At 55.9% G+C, this 22,201-nt stretch overlaps 1 protein-coding gene across 6 annotated transcripts in view; it reads left to right on the forward strand.

Moving 5' to 3' along the window:
- The window catches only part of TANGO2 (transport and golgi organization 2 homolog), a 46,748-nt gene extending 25,368 nt beyond the window's left edge, over positions 1-21,380 (forward strand). For all 6 annotated transcript variants that reach the window (XM_046640275.1, XM_046640277.1, XM_046640276.1 and 3 more), the window contains exons 3-9: positions 2,367-2,455; positions 7,008-7,127; positions 7,658-7,772; positions 11,640-11,710; positions 16,089-16,242; positions 17,798-17,902; positions 20,378-21,380. In XM_046640275.1, the coding sequence (XP_046496231.1) occupies positions 2,367-2,455; positions 7,008-7,127; positions 7,658-7,772; positions 11,640-11,710; positions 16,089-16,242; positions 17,798-17,902; positions 20,378-20,498 (775 nt within the window). In that variant the 3' untranslated portion in view covers positions 20,499-21,380. The remainder of the gene's footprint in view (positions 1-2,366; positions 2,456-7,007; positions 7,128-7,657; positions 7,773-11,639; positions 11,711-16,088; positions 16,243-17,797; positions 17,903-20,377) is intronic.
- Positions 21,381-22,201: the final 821 nt, after the last annotated feature.

Raw genomic sequence — 22,201 nt, forward strand, 5'->3', positions numbered from 1 at the left:
CCCCCCCCCCCCGTCAGAAGGGGTAGAGACCACCCCTCAGACTGCGCAGAGCCACCCCTCAGACATGCGCAGAACACCCCTCAGACATGCGCAGGGCCACCCCTCAGACGGGCGCAGACCAGCCCTTAGATGTGCATAGACCCACCTCCCAGACATGCACAAACTCCCCCTCCACAGCAGGATGGGGAGCCCCGTTGGTGGTGAATAATTAGTGGTTTCGTTTACTAGAAGGAAACAGAGCCATGGGTGACTTGCCGTCCTCAGAGCCCCTGGCTGGGGGCACGCCGCTGCCCCTGGCTGCAGTGGGCTGACGGACTTGCATTGGCATTGCAGTCCCCAGAAGTGGTGGGTGAGGGCTGCTCCCTCCCACTCAAGCACTGATGTGGGCACTCAGCGTGCCCACACGCCTCTGACAAATGCAGCATGTATTTGATGAAATCCCCACAAACCATTAGCAGTGCAGCTAAACAGCGACTCCTGTGACAATAATAACCCAGCAGTTAATGTTCCTAGTTATTAACAAGCACAGGTAACTGCTGCTTGCTTTAAAAATAGGCGGGTGGAAATCTTAGAACAGAAGGTTTTCCTCAGTCAGCTTTTTCTTTTTGTCTTTACTAATTTTTCCTTCTCTGGAGCCTTGTGTAAGAATCAGAACCAGAAGCCAACAGCACCGACCTTGTTCTGGGCGCTGCCTCCCTGTCCCCACTCACTGCTGTGAGCACAGGAGGGGTGTTGTGTATCTGAAGGAGAATGCTTGATGCTGACCACAGGCAGGGGTTGGTGGGGGCCCGACCTCTGCTGCATGCCCACCACAGCTGCCTGGTCCCCCCACTTGGGGGCGTGGCGCTCTGCCTCCTCCTGACCACTGTCCAGGCTGCTGTGGATGGGACACTTCCACCAGGACAGGCCTATGCAGGCAGCTCGTGGGAGCGGCGCCAGCCAGGATGAACCGGGTGGGGTCCCAGAAGGGACAGAGCAGATGTGGCAGAGGTCAGGGGTCAGGTGGTCAGGGCCCGGGTGGCTTCTCCCTCAGGCCATCTACCTTGACTTGGGCTGGGGTCTGGGTTGGAGCTTGGCAGTCGGAACTGCAGAGGGTTGTTGTGTGAGTGGCCAGGGCTCATGTCAGGGACAGTGACCTCCTGTGCCACCCAGGTGCACATCCCCAAGGCCTGGCCGCAGCCCTGGAGCTGGCTGTTTGGAGGGGATAGAAAGTGGCCGCAAGCCAGACAGGCAACCCGAAGGTGGTGGGGCTTCCTGGGCAGACCCGGAAGCTTCCATGGCCACACACAGTCTCCTGGGCTGCATGGGGAGGTGTGGAGTAGGGGGGCACGCTCCACATTCATGGTGTGAAAATGCTCCCACTGCCCTGGTTTCACTTTCACTTTTACGAATGTCCTTGTTAATTCACATTGTACCATTAGCAAATGTTCATAAAATCAATGAGTCAATACAGAAATTATTTTTGAAGACCTTTTAGGATCTGATCACTGATGAGAATAACTTGGTTTCTGGCCCAGTGTGACCACAGGCCGCCAAACCTCCGCTCCTGGCCCCGCGTGCTCAGCACCTGCCTCTGGTACTCAGGACCTCTGTCAGCAATCACTTCTCAGACCCAGAGGTCTAGCAGACATTGTGAGGTGGACCCCTTCCACTCAGTCACCATCTATATTCTTATTTAAATAGCAAAGCAGACTGGAAACTTCATTTTCTTACCTCAAAATCAGGGCTCTTAAAACTTTGACAACGTCTTTTCTAATTGCAAAAGAAACACTTGGTTGATTCATAATGCAAAAGCCTGGTGAAACAGAAGTCCTTGACCACTCCCTCCCAAAAACCCCCCAAATGGAGGACAGAGTGGCCCTCGGAGACCCTGTGTGCTGCTGCTGCCCACACGCGTCCCCAGGCCCCTCTGGCGGGCGTGCTCACATTTCCAGGAAGCTCACGGGCTCGCTGGGGGTGTCCTGGGGGAAAGGACAGGTGGACAGAGGAGGGACACGAACTGCCACCTGGGCACCGAGGACTTGCTTGTTGCCAGTGCTCAGTGCCCTTACCTGCCTAGCCTGGTCCTGCTGCCCGCTGAGCCCTGTTCCTGGTGGGCGGACGCCTTCCTCCCGGCCCCGAGTGGCCTGGACACGTGCCTTCCCCTGGCCTCTGCCTGCTCCTCATCAGGGCCCAGGGTGAGTCCTGGCTGTGGGCTCCTGGGAAGCACCCTCCTGGAGCCTCCATTGACCTTTGTCCGTGCGGGTTCCTGTCCTTTTGGAGCCCTGCCTGTGTTGCTACAGAGACAAATTTTCTTTGTTAACAAGAGAAAGAACTGTAATTTTCCTGTTGCGACCCGAGAACTTCAGCCCTGCTTTCTCCTGCAGGCTCATCCTGGCAGCCAACAGGGACGAGTTCTACCACAGACCTTCCAAGTTAGCAGGCTTCTGGGGGAACAACAGCGAGATCCTCAGTGGTGAGTCTCCCTTCACGTGGGCGGCTGCAGCGTGGCAGGGCGGGTGAGCCCCAGGACCCCACAGGCGTGACTGGTGCTCCTTCTCAGGGGAAATAAGTAGACACTGATGGGTCTCATGAGGCTTGCTCCAGAGTCAGCGTCCAGGACCTGGGTTGGGGAGACCAGGCCTGGAACTGCCCACCCAGCACTGTCCCCATGGTGTTGTGTGCCATGGATCCCTGGAACAAGTGGCTGGAAGGGTAGGTTGGTCTTGTGGGGACCCACCCTTTAGCTGTGGGTGTGCGGTTGGCTCTGTATGAAGTGCACGTCCACACACAGTCACTCTGAAGCTTCACAGTTGTGGGTGTGCGTGTGTGTGCACTTCTATATGCATGCCTCTATTTATGCACAAGCACCCCTCGCTGCAGGGAGAGGTGGCTTGAATTTGGGGAGCAGAGGCTTGGTTGGGGTGCGTTTGGCCCACCGAATGCTGCACAAAGAGTTACCACGGGGGCAGAAGTGGAGGTGACAGCTGGATTCTCTGCCTTCCCAGTCGCAGCCATCTTGAGCCCCTTGGACAGGGAGCAGTTCTTGCCCGTGGGGTAGGCAGGAGTCTACTTGGAAGGTGTGTGGTCAGATGTTGGCTGGGCGAGGGGTCCCTCTGCCTGCAAGCCAGGCACTAGGCAAGCAGCAGGGAGCATGGCAGAGCTGACAGGGGCACTCCAGGTGCCTGGTGGGCGGGGCGTGTGGCCTCATGGGGCCAGGGAGGCTGTGTGTGCCCCACTCTGCTTGTGGTATCTAAAAGCTCAACTGTAGAGCTTCCTCAAAAGGCCTCCTTTAGACTGTGGTCGGGCAGTGCTTTGAGGAAAACATTGCCAAGGCTGGATGGTCCTGGTGCCATGTGGGAGGAGGCCAGGAGTGAGGAGGCTGGGGCAAGGCACCATCCTGGGTGGGAGGTCTGGTGGGTGGTGGGGAAAGCTGCTGAGAGGCTGTGAGCAGGGACCGGAGCATGGCTGGGTACAAGAAGGAGAAGAGGTTGGGTCTCTGGACTGTGTCTTGACCTTGTCACAAGCTGCACCTGGTGGCCTGGATATGTCTAGACATGCAGACTGGAGCGTGGGGCAGGGCTGGTGAGGGGGCCCCTGCTCTGTAAGCTCTGGGCACAACAGTATGGGAACCCAGGGTTCGTGTGAATGTGGACCTCTCCCAGAGCTCATGGGGTAGGCCTACAGGGCCATGGGAGGAGGGCAGAGGGGAGCTGTGGCTACCGTCAGAACCATCCCGGGCTAGGGTGAAACAGACCGGGGTCATGGGGACAGGGCAGGCTGTGCGTGCCACTGCTGCAGGGCACGAATGGGAGGCTGAAGTGGGGTGAGAGGGCTGGTGCCCTCAGGCACAGGGGCAGGAGGCCCCTCTTGAGGATTTTTGTGGATGACACAGAGGCTAGAACAAAAGCTTAGCCTGCTGGGCCCCTCGGCTGCCTGGGCTTCCTGGGCTCCCTCTGACCCTGGCACTTCCTGCCCCTGAATCAGTGCTGACCTTTGCTGAGTGCTCCAGCCACTCAGACTCATTCATCCTTTTTAGGGGCTTGGAGGCAGCCGCTGGCATGCTAAATCGGGGCTCCTGCCTAGTGGGAGGTGGCCCTGTCGCACCACAGTGCTAGGTGGACCCAGTGGCCACCACACCCCGCCTAGGGCTGGAAGACACCAAGGTCTACACCCTCCTACTGTCTAGCATTGCCAAATTGTGTGTAAAATTGTAAACCAGTGGTTCTCCAAGTGTGAGCCTTGAGCCAATAGCATCAGCATTGCTTAGGAACTTGTTAGAAATTTGGAAGAATTTACGTATTATTTCTTCAAATGTTTTTCTGTCTCCTGCTCACTCTTCTCAATCTCTTTCCCTCTCTCTGCCTCCAGTTACACCTATATTAGTGTTCTTGAGACTGTGCCGCACTTCGATGATGCTCAGTTCATTTTTTAAAACCCTCTTTTCTGTTTCATCATAGATAGTTTCTATTGCCATATCCTCCAGTTCACTAATCTTTTCTTCTGCAGTGTCTAATCCATTTTTAGTCCCGTCCTGTATGTTTTCATTTCATGCTTTGTAGTTTTTGTCTCTAGAAATTCAATTTTTGTGTCTTCCTTATCTCTACCTAACTTTTTCAGCATATAGAATACAGTTGTAATAACTGTGTAAATGTCCTTGTCTGTGACTTCTGACATCTGTGTCAGTTCCAGATCAGTTTTAATGGATTGATTGAACCCCTTTTAGTGGGCAGGGACGTATTTTCCTGTTTCCTCATATGCCTGGTCATTTTTGATTGGGTGCCAGACATTTGTGGGTTTTATCTTGTTGGGGTGAATGTTTTTGTTACACCTGTAAATATTCCTGAGCTTTGCTCTGGGACACAGCTAAGTTACTCAGAACCAGTTTTATCCTTTGAGGTCTTGCTCTTAAGATTTGTTAGGTGGGTGGGTCTAAGCTGGGCCCAGTCTAAGGCTGATTATTCCCCATACTCAGAAAAGATCCTTCTGTCTACTCTTCCCAGTGCTCCCTGAACCTTGAGGTTCCCCAGGCTGGCTTCTGGGTACAGGCGCTCTTCCCAGCCCTGTGTGAGCACTGTCTCCTCTGGTCCTTCTGGGTGGTTCTTTCCTGGCCTCGGGTAGTGTCCTCACACACGTGAGCTGACCAGGTGGCCAGGTTCTCTGTGCAGATCTCTCCTCTCTGGTCCTTGCCCCAGGAACTCTGGCGACCTCAGTCTCCCTGGACTCTCGGCCCCTCTCCTCAGCCAGGGGTCTGCTGGACTCTGCCCAGACCCCTCCCTGGGCCAACTCTCCAGGCGTGGGGCTCGCCTCGCTCCCTTCCTGTCTCTTGGAGATCACTGTCTTTTGTCTCCAATGTCCAGTGTCTTGAAACCCATTGTTTCCTGTATTTTGTTTATTTTTTGGTTGTTTTATGCAGGAGGGTAAATCTGGACCCTGTTGGTGGCCAGATGTAGAAGTTTCATTTGCATTTTAGTTGTTGATTTGTGGAAGTTCTTTCTGCATTCTGGAGATGAGTCCTTTGTTGGACAAATGTGGTTCTATTTGTGTCTTTGCCACCTTAAGGTCATAGAGATATTTTCCTGTTTGCTTCTATAAGCCTTCTGATTTGGGATTTTATGTGTAGATCTATGATTTCTCTGACATTAATTTTTGCACATGGTGTGTAGTGGGGTTGAGGCTCATGCCACCCCTGTCTCTCCAGTTGTCCCAGCAACATTTACTGAATAGATGTCCTTTGCCTATTGTGTTACTGTGGCAAATGGTTGAACATCAGTTGAACACGTCTGTTCTGGACTCTCGTGTCCCATGGATCAGTTTGTCTGTCTTGACGCCAGTGCCACATGGTCTTGATTACTGGAGCTTTTTAGCAAGTCTTGCGGTCAGGCAGTGTAAGTCCTGCAGCTTTGCTCCTGCTCAGGACTGCTGGGCATCCTGTTCCTTCGTATGTGCGGATAAATTCTAGAGTCAGCTTGTTAATTTCCATACCGCGAAAAGTCCGCTGGGATTTTGATTGAGATTATGTTGACGTTTGGTCATTTGGGGAGAACTGTCGTCCTGACAATACTGAGTCTTCTGGCCGAGGAACAGGGCGTCTCCCTTTAATTAGATCTGGGTGACTTTCCTCAGCAATGCCCTGTGGTTTTCACTCCTTAGGTGTTACACATTCTTCCTTAAATGTTTTCCTAAGTTGCTTTTTTTTTAAATCATTTAGTGCTGTTGTAATGGTATGTTTAAATTTTCATTTTCCAGTTCTTGCTAGTATTTAGTTATTAGTTGAAGTAGATTTTATTTTTATAGATTCCTTTTGGATTTTTTTCACATACAATCCTGTCATCTACACATGGAGACAATTTGACTTCTTCTTTTCTGATCTTGACATCTTTTATTTCTTTTACTGTTATAATTTATTATTGTTATAAAAATAATATTTTAATGACTTAGCAGTTTTTACCGCAATCTTGAAGTAAAATAACCCTCTAATCTAGAAAGATGCTCTGCTGTGTCTTTAAGGGCCCCTCTAACCCATGGGTGGGGCCCATGAAGCATTAACCGTGGCCAGGCCTGTGCCATGGGCATGGGGCACACTGGTAAGTCTGGATGTTCCCTGGGTTCCTAGTGAAGCACCCACCCCAAGGGACCCTGGGTCCTGCTGAGGAGGGCAGCCGGTGTCCGTGCCCCTGATCTAGGATGCAGGATTGTGGCTTGGCATGGTTCCTTGACAGGGCTGGCTATCCTCCCAGTCCAAGGCAGGCTCTTGGGCCAGGATGTGTTCGGCAGGTGCTCACTGCATGGTTTCGGGGGCTCCCACAGGCATCAGATGTCATCCTGTGGGGCAGGAGTCTCTCTCGTGTGCCCCTTGGGCCCCAGAGGCTACCTCGCCCTGTGGAGTCAAGCCCCTGTTCCACAGTCAGGCTGCTGGGCTGAGCTGCATCTCCCTGCCGAGTGTGCATCTCCCTAGGATGCAGGGACAGCGTGGGGCTGGTGCCCACCTGTGGGTGCTGCTGGTGGTGATGCCATCATTGTCGCAGGGCTCGACATGGAGGAAGGCAAGGAAGGAGGCACGTGGCTGGGCATCAGCACGCGGGGGAAGCTGGCAGCACTCACCAACTACTTGCAACCGCGCCTGGACCCGGATGCCCGCGGCCGAGGTACTGCAGGGTGGGGACGAGGTGAGGCGGGGCTTTCTCCAGCAGTACAGAGACCTGAGAGGAGCGAGAAGGGAAGGAGGGCACATCCCAGCCCTGCAGCCCACTGGCTGGTGTCGCTGGAACTGCCCTCGGCCTGGGCCGTACTGTACCCACTGCACAGGGTGCTTCACCCTTCTCGGGGAGCCTGTTCTGTGCTGTCCCCCAGCCAGGGCATCACTCCTCAGAGTTGTCATTGTCCCTCACCCGTGGAATGTTTGTAGAGCAATGTCCCCAGGAGGACAGCCCCATGGACATATATTGTCCCCACTGAAGATTTTTTTCCCTCATGCAGAACTTCCATATGGGGGCGTAATGGAGAAAAAATTTTAAAAACCAGCAAAAACAGAGTTCTTGATGCAGACCACTTTGGCTGCTGGGTCGTGAGATGTGGCTGGTATGGAAGTGTTCAGCTGTGGGTGCCCCACACCAGTCTCCTTAGGGGGCGGGCTCAGTCCTGCCTCCTTGCTATGGATGTCTGTCCCCTGCCCCAGGTGAGCTTGTGGCCCACTTTCTGACCACCGACATGGACAGCCTGACCTACCTGAAGAAGGTCTCCGCAGAGGGCCACCTGTACAATGGCTTCAACCTCATAGCCGCCGATCTGAGGTGCGTCGTGGCGAGGTGGCAGCCCCCACAGGCCGGGCCTTGGGCGTGCAGGAGGTGGGGTTCCTGCTCCGCTGCTCCGCTGGAGGTGCTGTGGCATCTGTGGCAGCCTCTCAAGGGATATCGTTCCTTGGTGAGCATCCCGGATGCTGAGGGCCTCCCAGATCCACTGTTGTGGGGACTTGGGGAGCAGAGCCGGGGTAGGGGGGCTTCCTGGGCAGTGTGAGGGCCACTGGCTCCTGCCAGGCCAGCCCGAGTGTGACAGCAGAGGGCACTCCCAGGTGCAGGATGCGACCCTCACCCACGCTGGCCCCCACCCCTGGGTCTTCTGCCCACCTCTGTGGCTGAGGAGTCCCCTGTTTTTGAGCTACATCTTACTTGATCTGACCTCTGGTGGGCAGAGGTGCCCCAGGCTGGGGAGGAAAGGTCCGAGCCCACCTGACCATGGTACGGAGCTCTCCAGGACCACGGTGGCTGGTGCAGCTGAGCGCCAGGCCCGGTGGCGGAGTCTTCTGGGAGGAACATCTGAGCCGGCGGCCTGACTCATCTCCAGTTCTGCGAGGCGCTTGGTGGATAGCGCCTGGCCCCGTCTGGAGTTGTCAGGGGGCAATGAACCTGTCCAAGCTGGCTGTGGACCCTGTCACCAGAGACATGGAGGCCCAGCTGCACGGGCAGCTGGGAGAGCAATTCCGTCATCTAGAGTGGGGCAGACAGGCAAGGAACAGGGCCAGGAGAGGCAGAAGGTCCTGTCTTATGGCTGGAGGAGCAGGGCCCCCAGGGAGGCTCGGAGCTGGAGCAGGGACACCTGTGCTGGCTGTGAGATTCGGGAGTCAGGTTGTTGGGACCCTGCAAAGGGCCATGGCCTCATGGGAAGTGGCAGTAAGTTGGAGCCTTGCCAGGCCCATTTTGGGCCTACAGAGAGGTACAGCAGGGGTTGATTGCTGCAGCAGCAGCTGGCGGTTACCTGGATAGCCTGGGGGGTGCATGCTGAACCCTTCAGGTGCAGCACTGGGCACCCTGTGTGCCCCTGATGCGGCCAAGCTCAGATAGGCGGGCGACATGGCCAAGACCACTGCTGGTGCGAGCCGGGGCCGGGGTCCCGTGGCTCTGCCCTGGGTACCTAGCTGGGGTCCCGGGTGCCCCTCGAGATAGCAGCCACATCCCACCAGTTGGGCACCAGCCTGGGAAGGAGCGCTGAGCCCTTGGCCATGGTGCCGCTGGACACCAGCTGGCAGCATCTGCGACTCCACCTGAGGTGCAGGTTCTGTGTGCTGGACGGCTGCGTCGGGCCTTCTCCTGGCTTCTCCGAGTGCGTTTATCTCTGTGGCTCCTGGGCCTGGACCCCGGCCATGGGCCCCCAGTAGCTCAGGCACCAGCTGCACAGCGACAGCCCTCCAGGGGGCTGCCTCTGGGCCAGGCCATGTTACCTGGTGCCATTTGCTGAGTGCTAGCTGAGGAGGGGGTGCTGCCTGTGGCATCAGGGTAGTTCACCTCCCACTGTAGACACTGAGCCCCAAGGAGAAGTGATCATTGGTGCTTGGTGCAGGTTACAGGAGTCATGTTGGACCCTGGTCTCGTGGGGGGACCCCGGGGCCTGCACCAGGGCTGACGGGCAGATGCTGGTGGGCAGAGGCCAGGGGGTGGCTAGGGCTGCATGATGGGCACCAGGCTCCCGCCCAGTCCTGCCTGCAGGTGTGCAGACAGATGAGTGGACGCTGTGGACAGACTCAGTGTACATGACGGAAGGTGTCAGGTGCTAGAGTGGCAGTGCTGGAGTCTCGAGGGGTGGCCAGTGTGCAGAGGCCCTGGCTGGGTGTCCACCCCCCGACTACCTGAGGGCTCCTGCGTGTTTCTCGGTGCAAGCCTCACAGAGCAGCCTGTGAATTCAGGCATCAGTGGGGCAGCCGCGTCAGCCCCACCAGGGTGGGCTGGGTGTGCTGTGTTCCCTCCCATGGGAAGTGTGCTTTAGAGATGTGGTCACAGGACCTGCAGGGGTTCTCTGTATTTGCCTTTCGGGGAAGTGAGTATCCTTCCCTCTGCACTCCTCCGTCCTCTCCGTGTGCTCCTCCACTCCCCCTCCAGTGCCCCAAAAGTCAGTGGATGCCATCAGCTCAGGGGCTTCTGTCAGGGCAGGTGCCGGAGGAGGCGGTAAGTGCCCTGCAGTAGGCCCAAGTCCAGATGCCTGTCCTGAGCCTGCCTTCTTCCACAAGGGCAGGTCCACGGGCCCCTCTCTTGGCTGGGAGCCCTGGCCTGCTGTGCCTCGAGTGTCCACTGTGCAACCTGCTCCGCCCTGCGCCACCTTGTGGATGGGTGCATCATTCTCAAGGGAGGAGGGCCAAGGGTATGGCCGGCACTGGTACTTGCTGCCCAGAGCCCTCCCCTCACCACCGTGGCATGCTGGCACCGGCTGGCTCCTGGAGGGGAGTCCCCGTGTCCTCCCTGCTCCCCAAGTTCAGGGGCCACTTTACCTGTCACTAGTTTCGTGTATGTCTGCCCCGGCCCAAGAGATCAGCCCCTGGCTGTGATGCCAGCAGAACTCGGTGCTCAGCAGCCATGTCAAGTGACTGGGGGATGAGGGCCCATGCTCTGAGTGGATGCATGCACGGACAGGGGGTGCATGGGTGGGTGCTTGGGCCCCTTGGAGCCTGAGCAACTCTCCCAGCTCCTGGGCTGCAGGGTAGGGGCCTGCCTCCCTGGACATGGCCTTTGAGGACAGGCGGTAGCCAGGGGAGCCCAGTGGGTTATGCTTGAGGACAGGTGTCCCAAGAGGAGCATCCCAAGCGTCCAGTGGCTGCTGGTGCCCAGGCCCAAGGTCAGAGAGTGGAGGGAGTCAGAGGTGAGCAAGCAGCCTGGGTGGTGGGTGCCAGGAGGAAGTCAAGGCTGAGAAGAAGAGAGCCTCATCCCCATCGTGGCTGGTCCCTGGGTCAGGCCCCCTTTCTGCCTAACCAGGTGTGGTGGGAGTGTGTGCCCAATCCCGCAGGTTCTCGTGCTTTCCAGCTCTTTGCCTACAAACAGGCCTCTGAAGTCATTAGCCAAACATTTTAAGAAAGGAGCCAAGGGCTGTGGGGAGGAAGATGTGAGCAGAATAGTAAGCTGCATGGGAGCGGGGGTCCTGCCTGCGGGGTGGCATTGAGCAGGAGGGCTGAGGTGGGCACTCTGGGACTCCACAGCACCCCCCACCTGGCCCTGTCTCTACGCTTGTTCATCCTGAAGGCTCAGGTCACCGTGTCCAGCATCCCACCAGGAAGGCAGGTCATAAGCCAGAAAGAGTCTCTCTGTAGTTTGCAGAAAAGGCATTCTGACTCTTAGCAGAAAGATTCACTATGGTATTTAGGAACTGGAACATTTTCAGCTCCAGAGCATTTCAAACTGCTTCTAAATGCACATTCAGTGTATGAAGGTAAGAACATGTGATCTTTGGTGTGTTATTCAGAAGCCTCTGTCACCTTGGGGCATCCTGTCCTGCCTCGAGGCACTCAGAGATGAGCTGTAGGGATGGGGGTCATAGCTTTCTGGAGGGAACTGGTGTTGGTGGGTGTGGGGCTGAGCCAGCAGCTGTCGCCACAGGCAGCCTCTGAGTGCCTGTGTGTGAGGGCACCCATCGAGGCAGGAGGGTCTTTTAGATTCTGCTGCTCCCAGGCCAGTGGTCTCTGCGGTGAGTTGGGGGTGTGGAGCTAGGGGTCTTGATGACCCTGCCTGAGAGGACCCTGGGGGTCTGGGGCCCTGACTAGCCCATGCCCTGACTGCAGCGAGCCCCTGTGCCTCCTCTGGCTGCCGGCAGGGGTGCTGGGGAAGGGGCCGTGGAGACTGCCGGGCATCAGGGTCTGGTGCCCTGGCTCCCAGCTGACCCCTCCCCGCCCCTGTCCGCAGCACAGAGAAGGGAGACGTCGTTTGCTACTATGGAAACCGCGGGGACCCTGAGCCTGTTGTCCTGGCCCCAGGTGAGTCTGCTCAGGGGGTGGTGACAGGGCTGCTCCTCTGGGGACACCTCTGTGCTTTTCAGAGACTAGGCCCCTGTTGCATTTCTCTCCTGGGCCTGCGCTTGTCGGTTGTCTGTGTACCTTGTGATCTGACCCTCGTACCCAGTCTGTGTGTCAGGCTGCCCATGGCCTGGGACAGCTTCCCCCAGCACTGAGCCGCAACTGTCGGGGTGAACTGGAAACTAAAAGGCACAAGAGACCCCCTCCCCCCAAATCTGTGCTTTGGCTCAGAGGCCTTTTTTTTTTTTTTATTGAGTTATTGATAGGTTACAATCTTGTGAAATTTCAATTGTACATTAATGTTTGTCAGTCATGTTGTAGGTGCACCACTTCACCCTTTGTGCCCACCCCCCACCCCACCTTTCCCCTGGTATCCACTAAACTGTTCTTAGTCCATAATTTTAAATTCCTCATATGAGTGGAGTCATACACAGATTATCTTTCTCTCGCTGGCTTATTTCACTTAACATAATTCTCTCAAGGTCCATCAATGTTATTGCAAATGGAATGATTTTGTTCAGTTTTGCAGCTGAGTAGTATTCCGTTGTATATATGTACCACATCTTCTTTATCCATTCGTCTGTTGCTGGACACTTAGGTTGCTTCCACGTCTTGGCTATTGTAAACAGTGCTGCAATAAACATTGGGGTGCACAGGACTTTTGGGATTGCTGACTTCAAGCTCTTTGGACAGATACCCAGTAGTGGGATGGCTGGATCGTATGGTAGTTCTATTTTTAATTTTTTGAGGAATCTCCATACTGTTTTCCATAGTGGCTGTACCAGTTTGCATTCCCACCAGCAGTGTATGAGGGTTCCTTTTTCTCCGCAACCTCTCCAACATTTGTTGCTATTAGTTTTAGATATTTTTGTCATTCTAACGGGTGTAAGGTGATATCTTAGTGTAGTTTTGATTTGCATTTCCCTGATGATCAGCAATGATGAGCATCTTTTCATGTGCCTATTGGCCATCAGTATATCTTCTTTGGAGAAATGTCTGTTCATGTCTTCAGCCCATTTTTTGATTGGGTTGTTTGATGTTTTGTTGTTGAGTTGCGAGAGTTCTTTATATATTATGGATATTAAGCCTTTGTCAGATATATGACTTGCAAATATTTTTTCCCAGTTAGTGGGTTGTTTTTTTGTTTCAATCCTGTTTTCATTTGCCTTGAAGAAGCTCTTTAATCTGATGAAGTCTCATTTGTTTATTCTTTCTATTGTTTCCCTTCTCTGAGAAGGCATGGTGTCCGAAAAGATCCTTTTAATACTGATGTCAAAGAGTGTACTGCCTACGTTTTCTTCCAGAAGCCTTATGGTTTCAGGTCTCACCTTTAGGTCTTTAATCCATTTTGAGTTTATTTTGGTGAATGGTGAAAAAGAATGGTCAATTTTCATTCTTTTACATGTGGCTTTCCAGTTTTCCCAGCACCATTTGTTGAAAAGACTTTCTTTTCTCCATTGTATGCCCTCAGCTCCTTTGTCAAAGATAAGCTGTCCATAGATGTGTGGTTTTATGGCTCAGAGGCCTTTATGGAAATACCTGGAAACCACCCTCAATGCCCTCAATTCTCAGGGCTTGAGACTCTGTGACTGGAGATGGTTGTTTTCTACTGAATTGTTGCTTGGAAGAAATTCTTTCCAACTACATCCTGTTGTTTTGTTCCTGAGCCTACCTCCACCTGATCCATGTCACTTTTCTTTAATAACAGCTTTATTGAGATATAACTCACATATCACACAGTTCACTTATTTAAAGTGTATCCTTCAGCAGATTTTAGTATGTTCACAAAGTTGTGTGACTGTCAGTGCTGTCTAATTCCAGAACATTTTCATCACCTTAAAAAGAAACCATATCCAGGGGCTGGCCCGGTGGTGCAGCGGTTAAGTTTGCACGTTCTGCTTCTCGGCGGCCCGGGGTTTGCCAGTTTGGATCCCGGGTGTGGACATGGCACCGCTTGGCACGCCATGCTGTGGTAGGCGTCCCACATATAAAGTAGAGGAAGATGGGCATGGATGTTAGCTCAGGGCCAGTCTTCCTCAGCAAAAGAGGAGGATTGGCAGCAGATGTTAGCTCAGGCCTAATCTTCCTCAAAAAACAAAAACAGAAACAAAGACATATCCTTTAGCAGTTACTCTCATTCCCCCTGCCCCCAGCCCCTGGCAACTACTCATCTACTTTCTGTGTCTGTAGCTTGGCTTATTCTGGACGTTCACATCAATGGAGTCAGACGATATGTCGCCTTTGTCTCTGGCTTCTTTCACTCAGTGTGTTTTCAAGGTTCATTCATGTTGTGGTGTGAATTAGGGCTTCGTTCCTTTTTATGGTTGAATAATATTCCATTGTACGGATGGTCAGTGTTTTGCTTCTCCATTCATCTGTTGCTGGACATTGGGTTGTTTCCACTTTTGGGCTATTGTGGATAATGCTGCTGTGAACGTTGGTGCACAAGTTTTGGTGTGGGCGCATGTTTTCATCCGTCTTGTGTATATACCTAGGAGTGGAGTAGCTGGACTGTAAGGAAACTGTTTAACTTTTTGAGGAACTGCCAAACTGTTTTCCAAGCAGCTGCCCCATTTTGCATTCCCACCAGCAGTGTGTGAGGCTCCAGTCCCTCCACATCCTCGCCGACACTTGTTATTGTCTGTTTTCATTACACTCATCCTAGAGGGTGTGGCGTGATAGCTCCTGGTGGTTTTGGTTTGCATTTCCCTGATGGCTAATGACGTTGAGCATATTGACCATTTGTATATCTTCTTTGGAGAAATGTCTATTTAGATCCTTTGCCCCTTGTTAAATTGGTTTTTTTTGTATTTTTATTATTGAGTTGTAGTTCTTCATATGTTCCAGCTACTAGCCCCTTATCAGCTGTGTGATGTGCAGAATTGCCCCCTCGTGTGGGTTTTGTTTTCACTGTCTTGCTGGTGTCTCCTGAAGCACATCATTTTAAACTTTGATTAAGTCTACGTTATTTTCATCTTTTGTTGCTTATGCTTTTGGTGTCGTATGTAAGAAATCATTGTCTAATCTGAGGTCATGTAGCTTTTCTTGTGTGTTTTCTCCAAAGAGTTTCATAGTTTAGCTCCTACATTTAGGTCTTTGGGGCATGTTGCATTAATTCTTATGTGCGGTTGAGGCAGGGGTCCCACTCCATTCTTTGGCATGTGGCTCCCCAGGTGTTCAGCACCACTGACGCGTGGTCTTTCCTGTTGCTCCTGATGGATAAAGCACAGTGCTCCCTTGCGCTGGCAGTGTGGTTTCCTGGGAAGCGGGTGCAGTCATGTCAGACCTGGTCGAGACCCTCACCCAGAAGTCTGGCCGCAGCAGAGGGGTGGCTGCCTGTCCTCAGTGCATCTTCCAGGGCGCGTGACTCTGAGTTCACTTGCCCCTATTGCCTGCGGAGCCTCTCAACAAGAGGCTCTGGGGGGGCTCTCCAGCCCAAGTCTCAAGCTTCTCCTTTTGCTGACATGAGAAACCCTTTCCTTTTTTTTTTTTTTAAAGATTTAATTTTTTCCTTTTTCTCCCCAAAGCCCCCCAGTACATAGTTGTATATTCTTCATGTGGGTCCTTCTAGTTGTGGCATGTGGGACGCTGCCTCAGCGTGGTTTGGATGAGCAGTGCCATGTTTGGATGAGCAGTGCCATGTCTACGCCCAGGATTCGAACCAGCGAAACACTGGGCCACCTGCAGTGGAGCGCGCGAACTTAACCACTCAGTCACGGGGCCAGCCCCCACCCTTTCCTTTTTTTGTCACTCCTTCTGTTAACCTACGAGAACTCGTTCTGAGGAACTTGCCTGAGACCCTGTAGCACCCCCAGCCCTGGCCCCTGCCAGCAGGTAGAGGTGGGCCCTGCCTGCGCCCACTGAGTGGGTGGATTTGGGTGTGCTCCCTAACCGCTGACTGGTGTTCTCCAGGCATCCCCCTGGCCTCGGGTTGCTGATTCTCCCACCCCTGACCTTCTCGGGGGGACCCCCAACTCGCAGCTGTCCCAGCTGAGAGCGGGAGTGAGCTGGGGAGGCAGTGCCCTCTCAAGCACCCGCTTTGCTTTGCCCTGTTGGATTTCAGGTTGTTTATTCCTTGTTATCCCATCCATCAAGGCCACTTGGCATCTGTGCCTCGTGGTCTCCTGCAGGAGCCTTGCCATGTTGAGTTCTCCACCCCGGCCATGCAGACAGGTCAGGAATGTGCATAGAGAAGGTGCTGGAGCATGGGGCAGCCTGGCCTCAGTGCCCTTGGCCGTAGCCCTGGTACCTCGCCCAGTGCTGGGTGGGTGGCTGAGAGGTGATCCTGAATTCAGACGGTGGGGCCTCTGCACTGGCCAGGCTGACCTTCTCCCCACAGGGACCTACGGGCTGAGCAATGCTCTGCTGGAGACGCCCTGGAGGAAGCTGTGCTTTGGGAAGCAGCTCTTCTTGGCGGTTGTGGAGCAGAGCCAGGCCCTCCCCAAGGATGACCTCATTGCCCAGCTCCTGGACGTGCTCAACAACGACGAGGCGTGAGTGGGCGGGTCCCCCTGGGGCCAGTGGAGTGGACGTGCACCCCACTGCTCCGGTCAGGGGTAGAGAGGCAGGCAGGCTCTGCTGTTCTGGGAGGTCTGTGCAGGCAACTGAGGCTGGCTCCTTGGCCACGGGGGAGCCTGACGGACAGCTTGTCCTCTGCCCCTCCTGCCTTTGCCCCTTGGGCAGCTGCCATTTCTGATGTGGAAGAGGGGGGCTTTGATGACGGAAAATGGAACAGTCCCAGGCCAGTGTGCTGGGAAGCTCGGTGCTCCCAGTGGCTTGATATAGGCTTGCATGGGGCTGTGAAGGGCTAGAGGCTCCCCTCTGCCTGAACACACAGGGCTGGTGGGAGGTTCCAGAAGGCTTCAGGTGCTTAGCAAACCACAGAAGGGAGCAGCCAGCTTAGGAGTCTGCCTGGGGGTCAACTGTCATTCCCACATGCTGTCCCACCATGGCCAGGATGGGGAAATCCAGGGAATTGCCTGGGGAAAAGAAGCCCCCAACCTGGTTTCCTCAACTGTAGGCCTTGAGGTACCTCAGGTGGCCTCTGCAGGGGACACCTGCCACCCCCTGACATGTCTTGGCCATCCCAGCTGGAGGTCAAGGTGCTCGCTAGGCTGGCCTTCCTCCTATGCAATGACCCAGCTCATAGGTCCCTCTCCTTCCCCAGCCAGGCCAGGCCAGGCCAGGCCAGTGTCCTGCCTGGATGGCCCCTTGGAGGAGCCCCCCACAGCCTGCCTTGCACTGTCCTCCCCCAGGGCCTCTCCCTGCCTCTTGTTCACCCTCTCTCTCCTCTCTGAACCATGGCACCTTCAGCCTCAGCACAGCCGCCCGCTTGGGGAAGCCCTGCCCAGTGGCCTCCTCTCAGCTGTAGGTCCACACGGCCCACGGCCACTGTTTGTTGTCCCCACAGGTCTGTAAGGGGGCGCTGGCTGCTCTTATTGATGGCTGTGGTCCCAGCCCTGGCTACGGTGGCAAGCAAGCCACGGGGCTCGAATAGACTCCTGGCAAGTGCGCAGATGCCCACAGGGCACCTCTTATAAGGGGCAAGCAGGGAGAACATGTGGTCAGGTGACCGCACCCCTTAGCCAGGCCACCACCCACCATGCCCCTGCCCACTCAGGCCCTCTGAGATGGGAGGGCGAGCTCGCTCTGGGAAGTGGCTTCCATCCTTCCTTAGGGTGCCCTGCCCAGCTCTGGCCAGATGGACCCCAGGCATTTTCAGACCCAGCAGAGCCTTACCCAGCACTGAGCTCTCAGGTGCTCGTGTTCCTGGAGTCCTGGGTCCTGGGAAAGCTGCTGGTGGCCCTGGCAGGGGGAGCTGGCCCTGTGGTCGCTGGCTGGTGACCCAGGCCCAGCAATGGAGCCCTAAGTGAGAGTCTGGACAGAGATTTGAGGCCTTGAGCAGAAACGTGCATGCAATACCCTGTGGGCCCCACCTTCCAAGGCTGGCGGACTCCTCAGGCACTGTAGGGCTGTGAAGATGGCAGGTAGGGCTGTGGCGGGCAGCAGAGGTGCTGGTGCTGACCCCTCCCTCCTCTATCCTTCTAGGCAGTTGCCAGACCCAGCCATCGAGGACCAAGGCAGGGAGTACGTGCAGCCCATTCTGAGCAAGTATGCGGCTGTGTGTGTGCGCTGCCCGGACTATGGCACCAGGTACAGAGGCCTCTGGGCACCTCCAGTCCTGTCCCATGAGGAACCTGGCCTTCCCCTCACTCTGTGGGTAGCCAGGGCGAGGCCTTCCTTCCCTAGCTCTGTGGATCCTGGAGCCTCTGCCCTGCCTAGAAGCAGCTGCCATGTCAGTTCAAGGGCCATAGGGTGAGCAGACGCCACGGTTGATGGTCATGTACAAAACACCTGCCAGCTCCCAGAGGTACTGCAGGCCGGGCACGAGGGCTCTGAGGCTTCCTTGCCTTCCGGGGGTGCCCCTGAGCTGCCCCCTTCCCCCTGCACAGCCATGAGGGGGCCGAGATGGCCTCCGGCTCACTCCTCTCAGCAAATCCCTGTGGGCCTGCAGGTCCCACTGCTTGGCTCTTCCCCTCACTCGCCCTGTGTTCCTGGGCCTGTCATGTTCTTCGTGTGACCAGGGCTGGGATTAGGTTAGCTCAGCCAGGTGATGTCCCCTCACCCCAGGAAAAGGGTAAATGCTCATCTCGGCTGCAACGTGAGAACATCTGGGAGGGAGAAGCTGTTGGCACAGGTGTCTGCTGTTCCAGCAAGTTCCTTCCCTGCCTCCCTCCCTCCTGGGTGGAGAAGGAAAGGCTGTGTGTGGCTGGGAAGCCAAACCTGCCTAAATGGCTCCATCAGAGGGCCATGTGGAGGGAGCTGAGGGCAGCCCCCCTGCTGCACTCGCAGGCGGCTGGGATGCACAGAGAGGTTAGGCGGCTGGACCAGCTGGGATGCTCCAGGAGTGCTGCTGCCACGTGCCCAGTACACCTGGCCTGGAGGTGGAGTGTGGCCTCCTGTGTAGCCACATCTGCCTGGGTTCAGCTCGCACTGAGGCCTGTGGGTGCAGCCTTGTGCCGGGCTGGAGACCTGTGGTGACTGTGATGGACCCTTGGACCCATGGCTGCCAGGGACTCATGGACGGGGTGCTTGGGTGGTGACAAGTGCTGAGTGATGCTGGAGTGATGTCACCTGTACCCCTGGTCATGGTGATGTCACCTTTATGCCTGGCTTTTGGGTCAGGTCAATGAGCTCGAGTGAGGCCCCTTCTGTCCCTGCAGATGGGAGAGGTTGGGTTATTGCTGCCTTCTTGACGGTGAGGTGCTGGTTCTCCCAGGAGGCTGTGAGGTGACCTTGCCATGGGGACATGGCTGATGCTCTACGGAGGCTGAGGGCATGTGGCAGGGGCTGGACGTGTGAAGTCCTGGGGACCAGCGAACTGAGAGGAGGGCAGGCCTGAGTTGTTCATCCTCAAGGAAATGACAGCTTCAAGCACTGTGGCTGGGGGACAGGGTGCAGGGTGGGGCCAGCTCGGTGTGGACTCCCAGCACTGCGGCTCCAGGGCCCGTGGGTTGTACACCTGAACGGTGGCCTTTTCCCTCAGGCCCCTTTTCCACTGGAGACTTGTTTTCATGACTAAATTGTGTGCTCATGTGTCCTCGTCTTCAGAGCACCAAGTCTACTCCCTGGCTGGGTACGTGGCTGCTGGGTCCGACCCCAGCCGGGAACCCCCGCTTTCAGCATGCGTGGGCCCTCCATGGGCGCCAGCCTGTGCTGGGGCTGCTCGGCAACCTCGTACTCGCCCTCTGGCCATGGGAGATGGGCAGGAGGACTCGCTGTGGGGAGAGCTGGGCAGGAGAAGGAAGGTGTGCTGAACATTTGGGACAGGCGCTGGGGGAGGGGAGAGAGGAAAGGGGAGAGTTCCAGGTGAAGGCCTGGGCCCTAAGAGGTCGACAACTTGATCTCTTGGAAGAGCCGAGCTCGGCCACATGTCTGGGCAGCCCCAGGTGGCAGTGCGGGGCCATTGCCTGGGAGCTCTAGGGGGTTCTGGTGGGAAAGTGCCTGGTTAGCCCAGGGCCACCCTGGTGAGAGTTAGGGCTTTGCTGCAGAGGACAGGCAGGGCGGCTGGGAGTGTTTCAGAGTGGAGGCAGCAGGACACTGAGTGTGGCCTGGGGCTAGCCCAGGAACCCGAGACCCCCCAGGCTCAGTGCCCAGATGCCCCAGAAAGACCCTTCACTCCACAAGGCTGTGGCAGCTGCTCATTCGTGACCCGCCTCAAGCTGGGCCAGGTGCCTGGCACAGGCCCCAGGTGTGGTTGGCTTGCCCCTCCTGCCTCAGATCTTATCCCTGTTGGGGCTCTGATAGGTGGGCAGAAGGCATAGGACAACGGGCTGAATATGGGCCCCATGCTCTGTTTTCTTTTTAAGATTGGCACCTGAGCTAACATCTGTTGCCAATCTTTCTTTTTTCTTCTTTTTCTTCTTCTTCCCAAAGCCTTTCACTACATAGTTGTATATTCTAGTTGTAGGTCCTTCTGGTTCTATGTGAGGCACCGCCTCTGCATGGCCTGGTGAGCGGTGCTAGGTCTGCGCCCCGGATTTGAACTGGCAAAACCCTGGGCTGCCGAAGCGGAGTGCACGAACTAACCACTCGGCCACGGGGCTGGCTCCCCATGCTCTCTTTCAGAACCAACACAGTCATCCTCGTGGACGCTGATGGGCACGTGACTTTCACAGAGCGCAGCATGTTGGACAAGGACCCCTCCCGCTGGGAGACCACCACCCACGAGTTCAGGCTGCAGAGTTAACCTCCACCCCTAGGCGTGGCCGGGGGGCTCCTGGAAGGCCCTGCCTCAAGGGCCATTGTGGATGGGTACCTTCCACAGCCACATGTACTGCCCATGACTTGGCCACTGTCCCCCAGGACCAAGTCCCTCTGATTTGTGTGTGATCTATCTGTGTCCCTGTGTCCAGCTCGGGGTCCACCCTTATGCCAATGAGAGTGACAGAGTCCCATGGCTAGGGCTGGGGCAGGCCCAGTTGTGCTATGCATGTGTGAATGCATCTGGGCCTATCCCCTGCCCCTGCACAGAAGCACAGGTGCATAGGCACACACGTACACTCTTAGGGCATGCACACATGCTCAAGTGTGCACATATTCCCAGGCAGACACAAACCCAAGTACCAGATAGGCCTCTCGCACCCACACGTGCTTCTGGCTAGTGGGTCTTTGCTTTGAACAATGTGACAGAAGTAGGCTTTTCTTTAAAAGTGGCCCCTCCTCTCCTGGGCGTTCCAGGTCCCGGCAATCAGACCTGCTCTTGGAGGGGAAACAGGCCACATTTGGGATGAGGAATGACAAAGACCTGGGAAGAACCCACTCTCATAGCATATGCACAACCTGGTTGGTGGATCTAGTGGTCCTGTGTGTGTTGGGGGTCCCATGTGCATGGGGTGGTCCTGTGGGAGGGGTGATCCCCCATGCACTGGGGGTCCTGTGTGTGCTAGGCGCCTCAGCAGGCTCTCAGGCCCCTGCCCACCCACTGGGAGCCGTGGGTTCTGGGGAGGCCCAGCTCAGTGAGGGGATGCAGCCAGCCCCTGCCGTTTCCCTTCTCCTTGGGGAGTCAGACTTCACAGGAATCTGTACTTGAATGTGAGACATTGGTAATAAAACTTTCATGCTGGAGTGAGTCAGTGCATTCCAGATCCCTAACTCGTGTGATGGGGATGCCGGCAGCTGTCGTGTGTGCGGGGTTGGCGGGGCTCTCTCCTGGTGGCCGGGCTCCCGAGGCACAGACACCGGCACTAGCCTCCTTCCACTTTCTCCTTTGCCCACGGCCTCCTGAGCGCCATGATGGAAGCCCGAGGGTCCACTGGCCTGTCTATCCGTCTGTCCTTGGGCAGAGGCCAGGTTGCGAGACCCTGTGTGCACGGGATGCCGTTGGTGCCTGTTATAGGGCCTGCTGCGCTGGGCGGAAAGCCGGCGATTCACCCAGGTGCAGGCAGGAGCCCCGAAGGACCCCCTGAGGGGGTGGTGTGGTCAGGCCTGCAATCAGGGTGGACTGTGGAGGCCAGGGGATGGCAGGAAGGGGTAGGTTTCAGAGCAGGAGAACAAGTGGAGTGTGTCTCAGCCCCAGGACCCTGGTTTTGGACAAGCACTCAGGAGTTCCTGTCCCCAGGCAGGGCCGAGCATTCGGCGGTCCTGTGTCCAGTGCTGAGACCCAGGTTTCCCTCTGCCTCTGACCCCCAGCTTGGCCTTCTCAGAGCAGTGAGAGCTCGGGGTGGGGTGTGGACCTACACTGGACCCAACTTGCCTCCCCACCCCTCCTCCTTCCTTCCCTGACCACCCCTCAGGGCCTGACGTCCTCCTTGCTCACTTTGAACTCAGAAGCAAAGAGCCTGAGCGCAGCCAGGCTGGAAGGGGTCTCCCAGTGACAACGCAGCCTTGTCTCCCAGGCCCACGGGGAAACCAGCTCCCTGTCCCACACGTCTCTGGCTCAGCCACGACAAG

Source organism: Equus quagga, chromosome 15 (assembly GCF_021613505.1).
Source record: "Equus quagga isolate Etosha38 chromosome 15, UCLA_HA_Equagga_1.0, whole genome shotgun sequence".
NCBI lineage: Eukaryota > Metazoa > Chordata > Mammalia > Perissodactyla > Equidae > Equus > Equus quagga.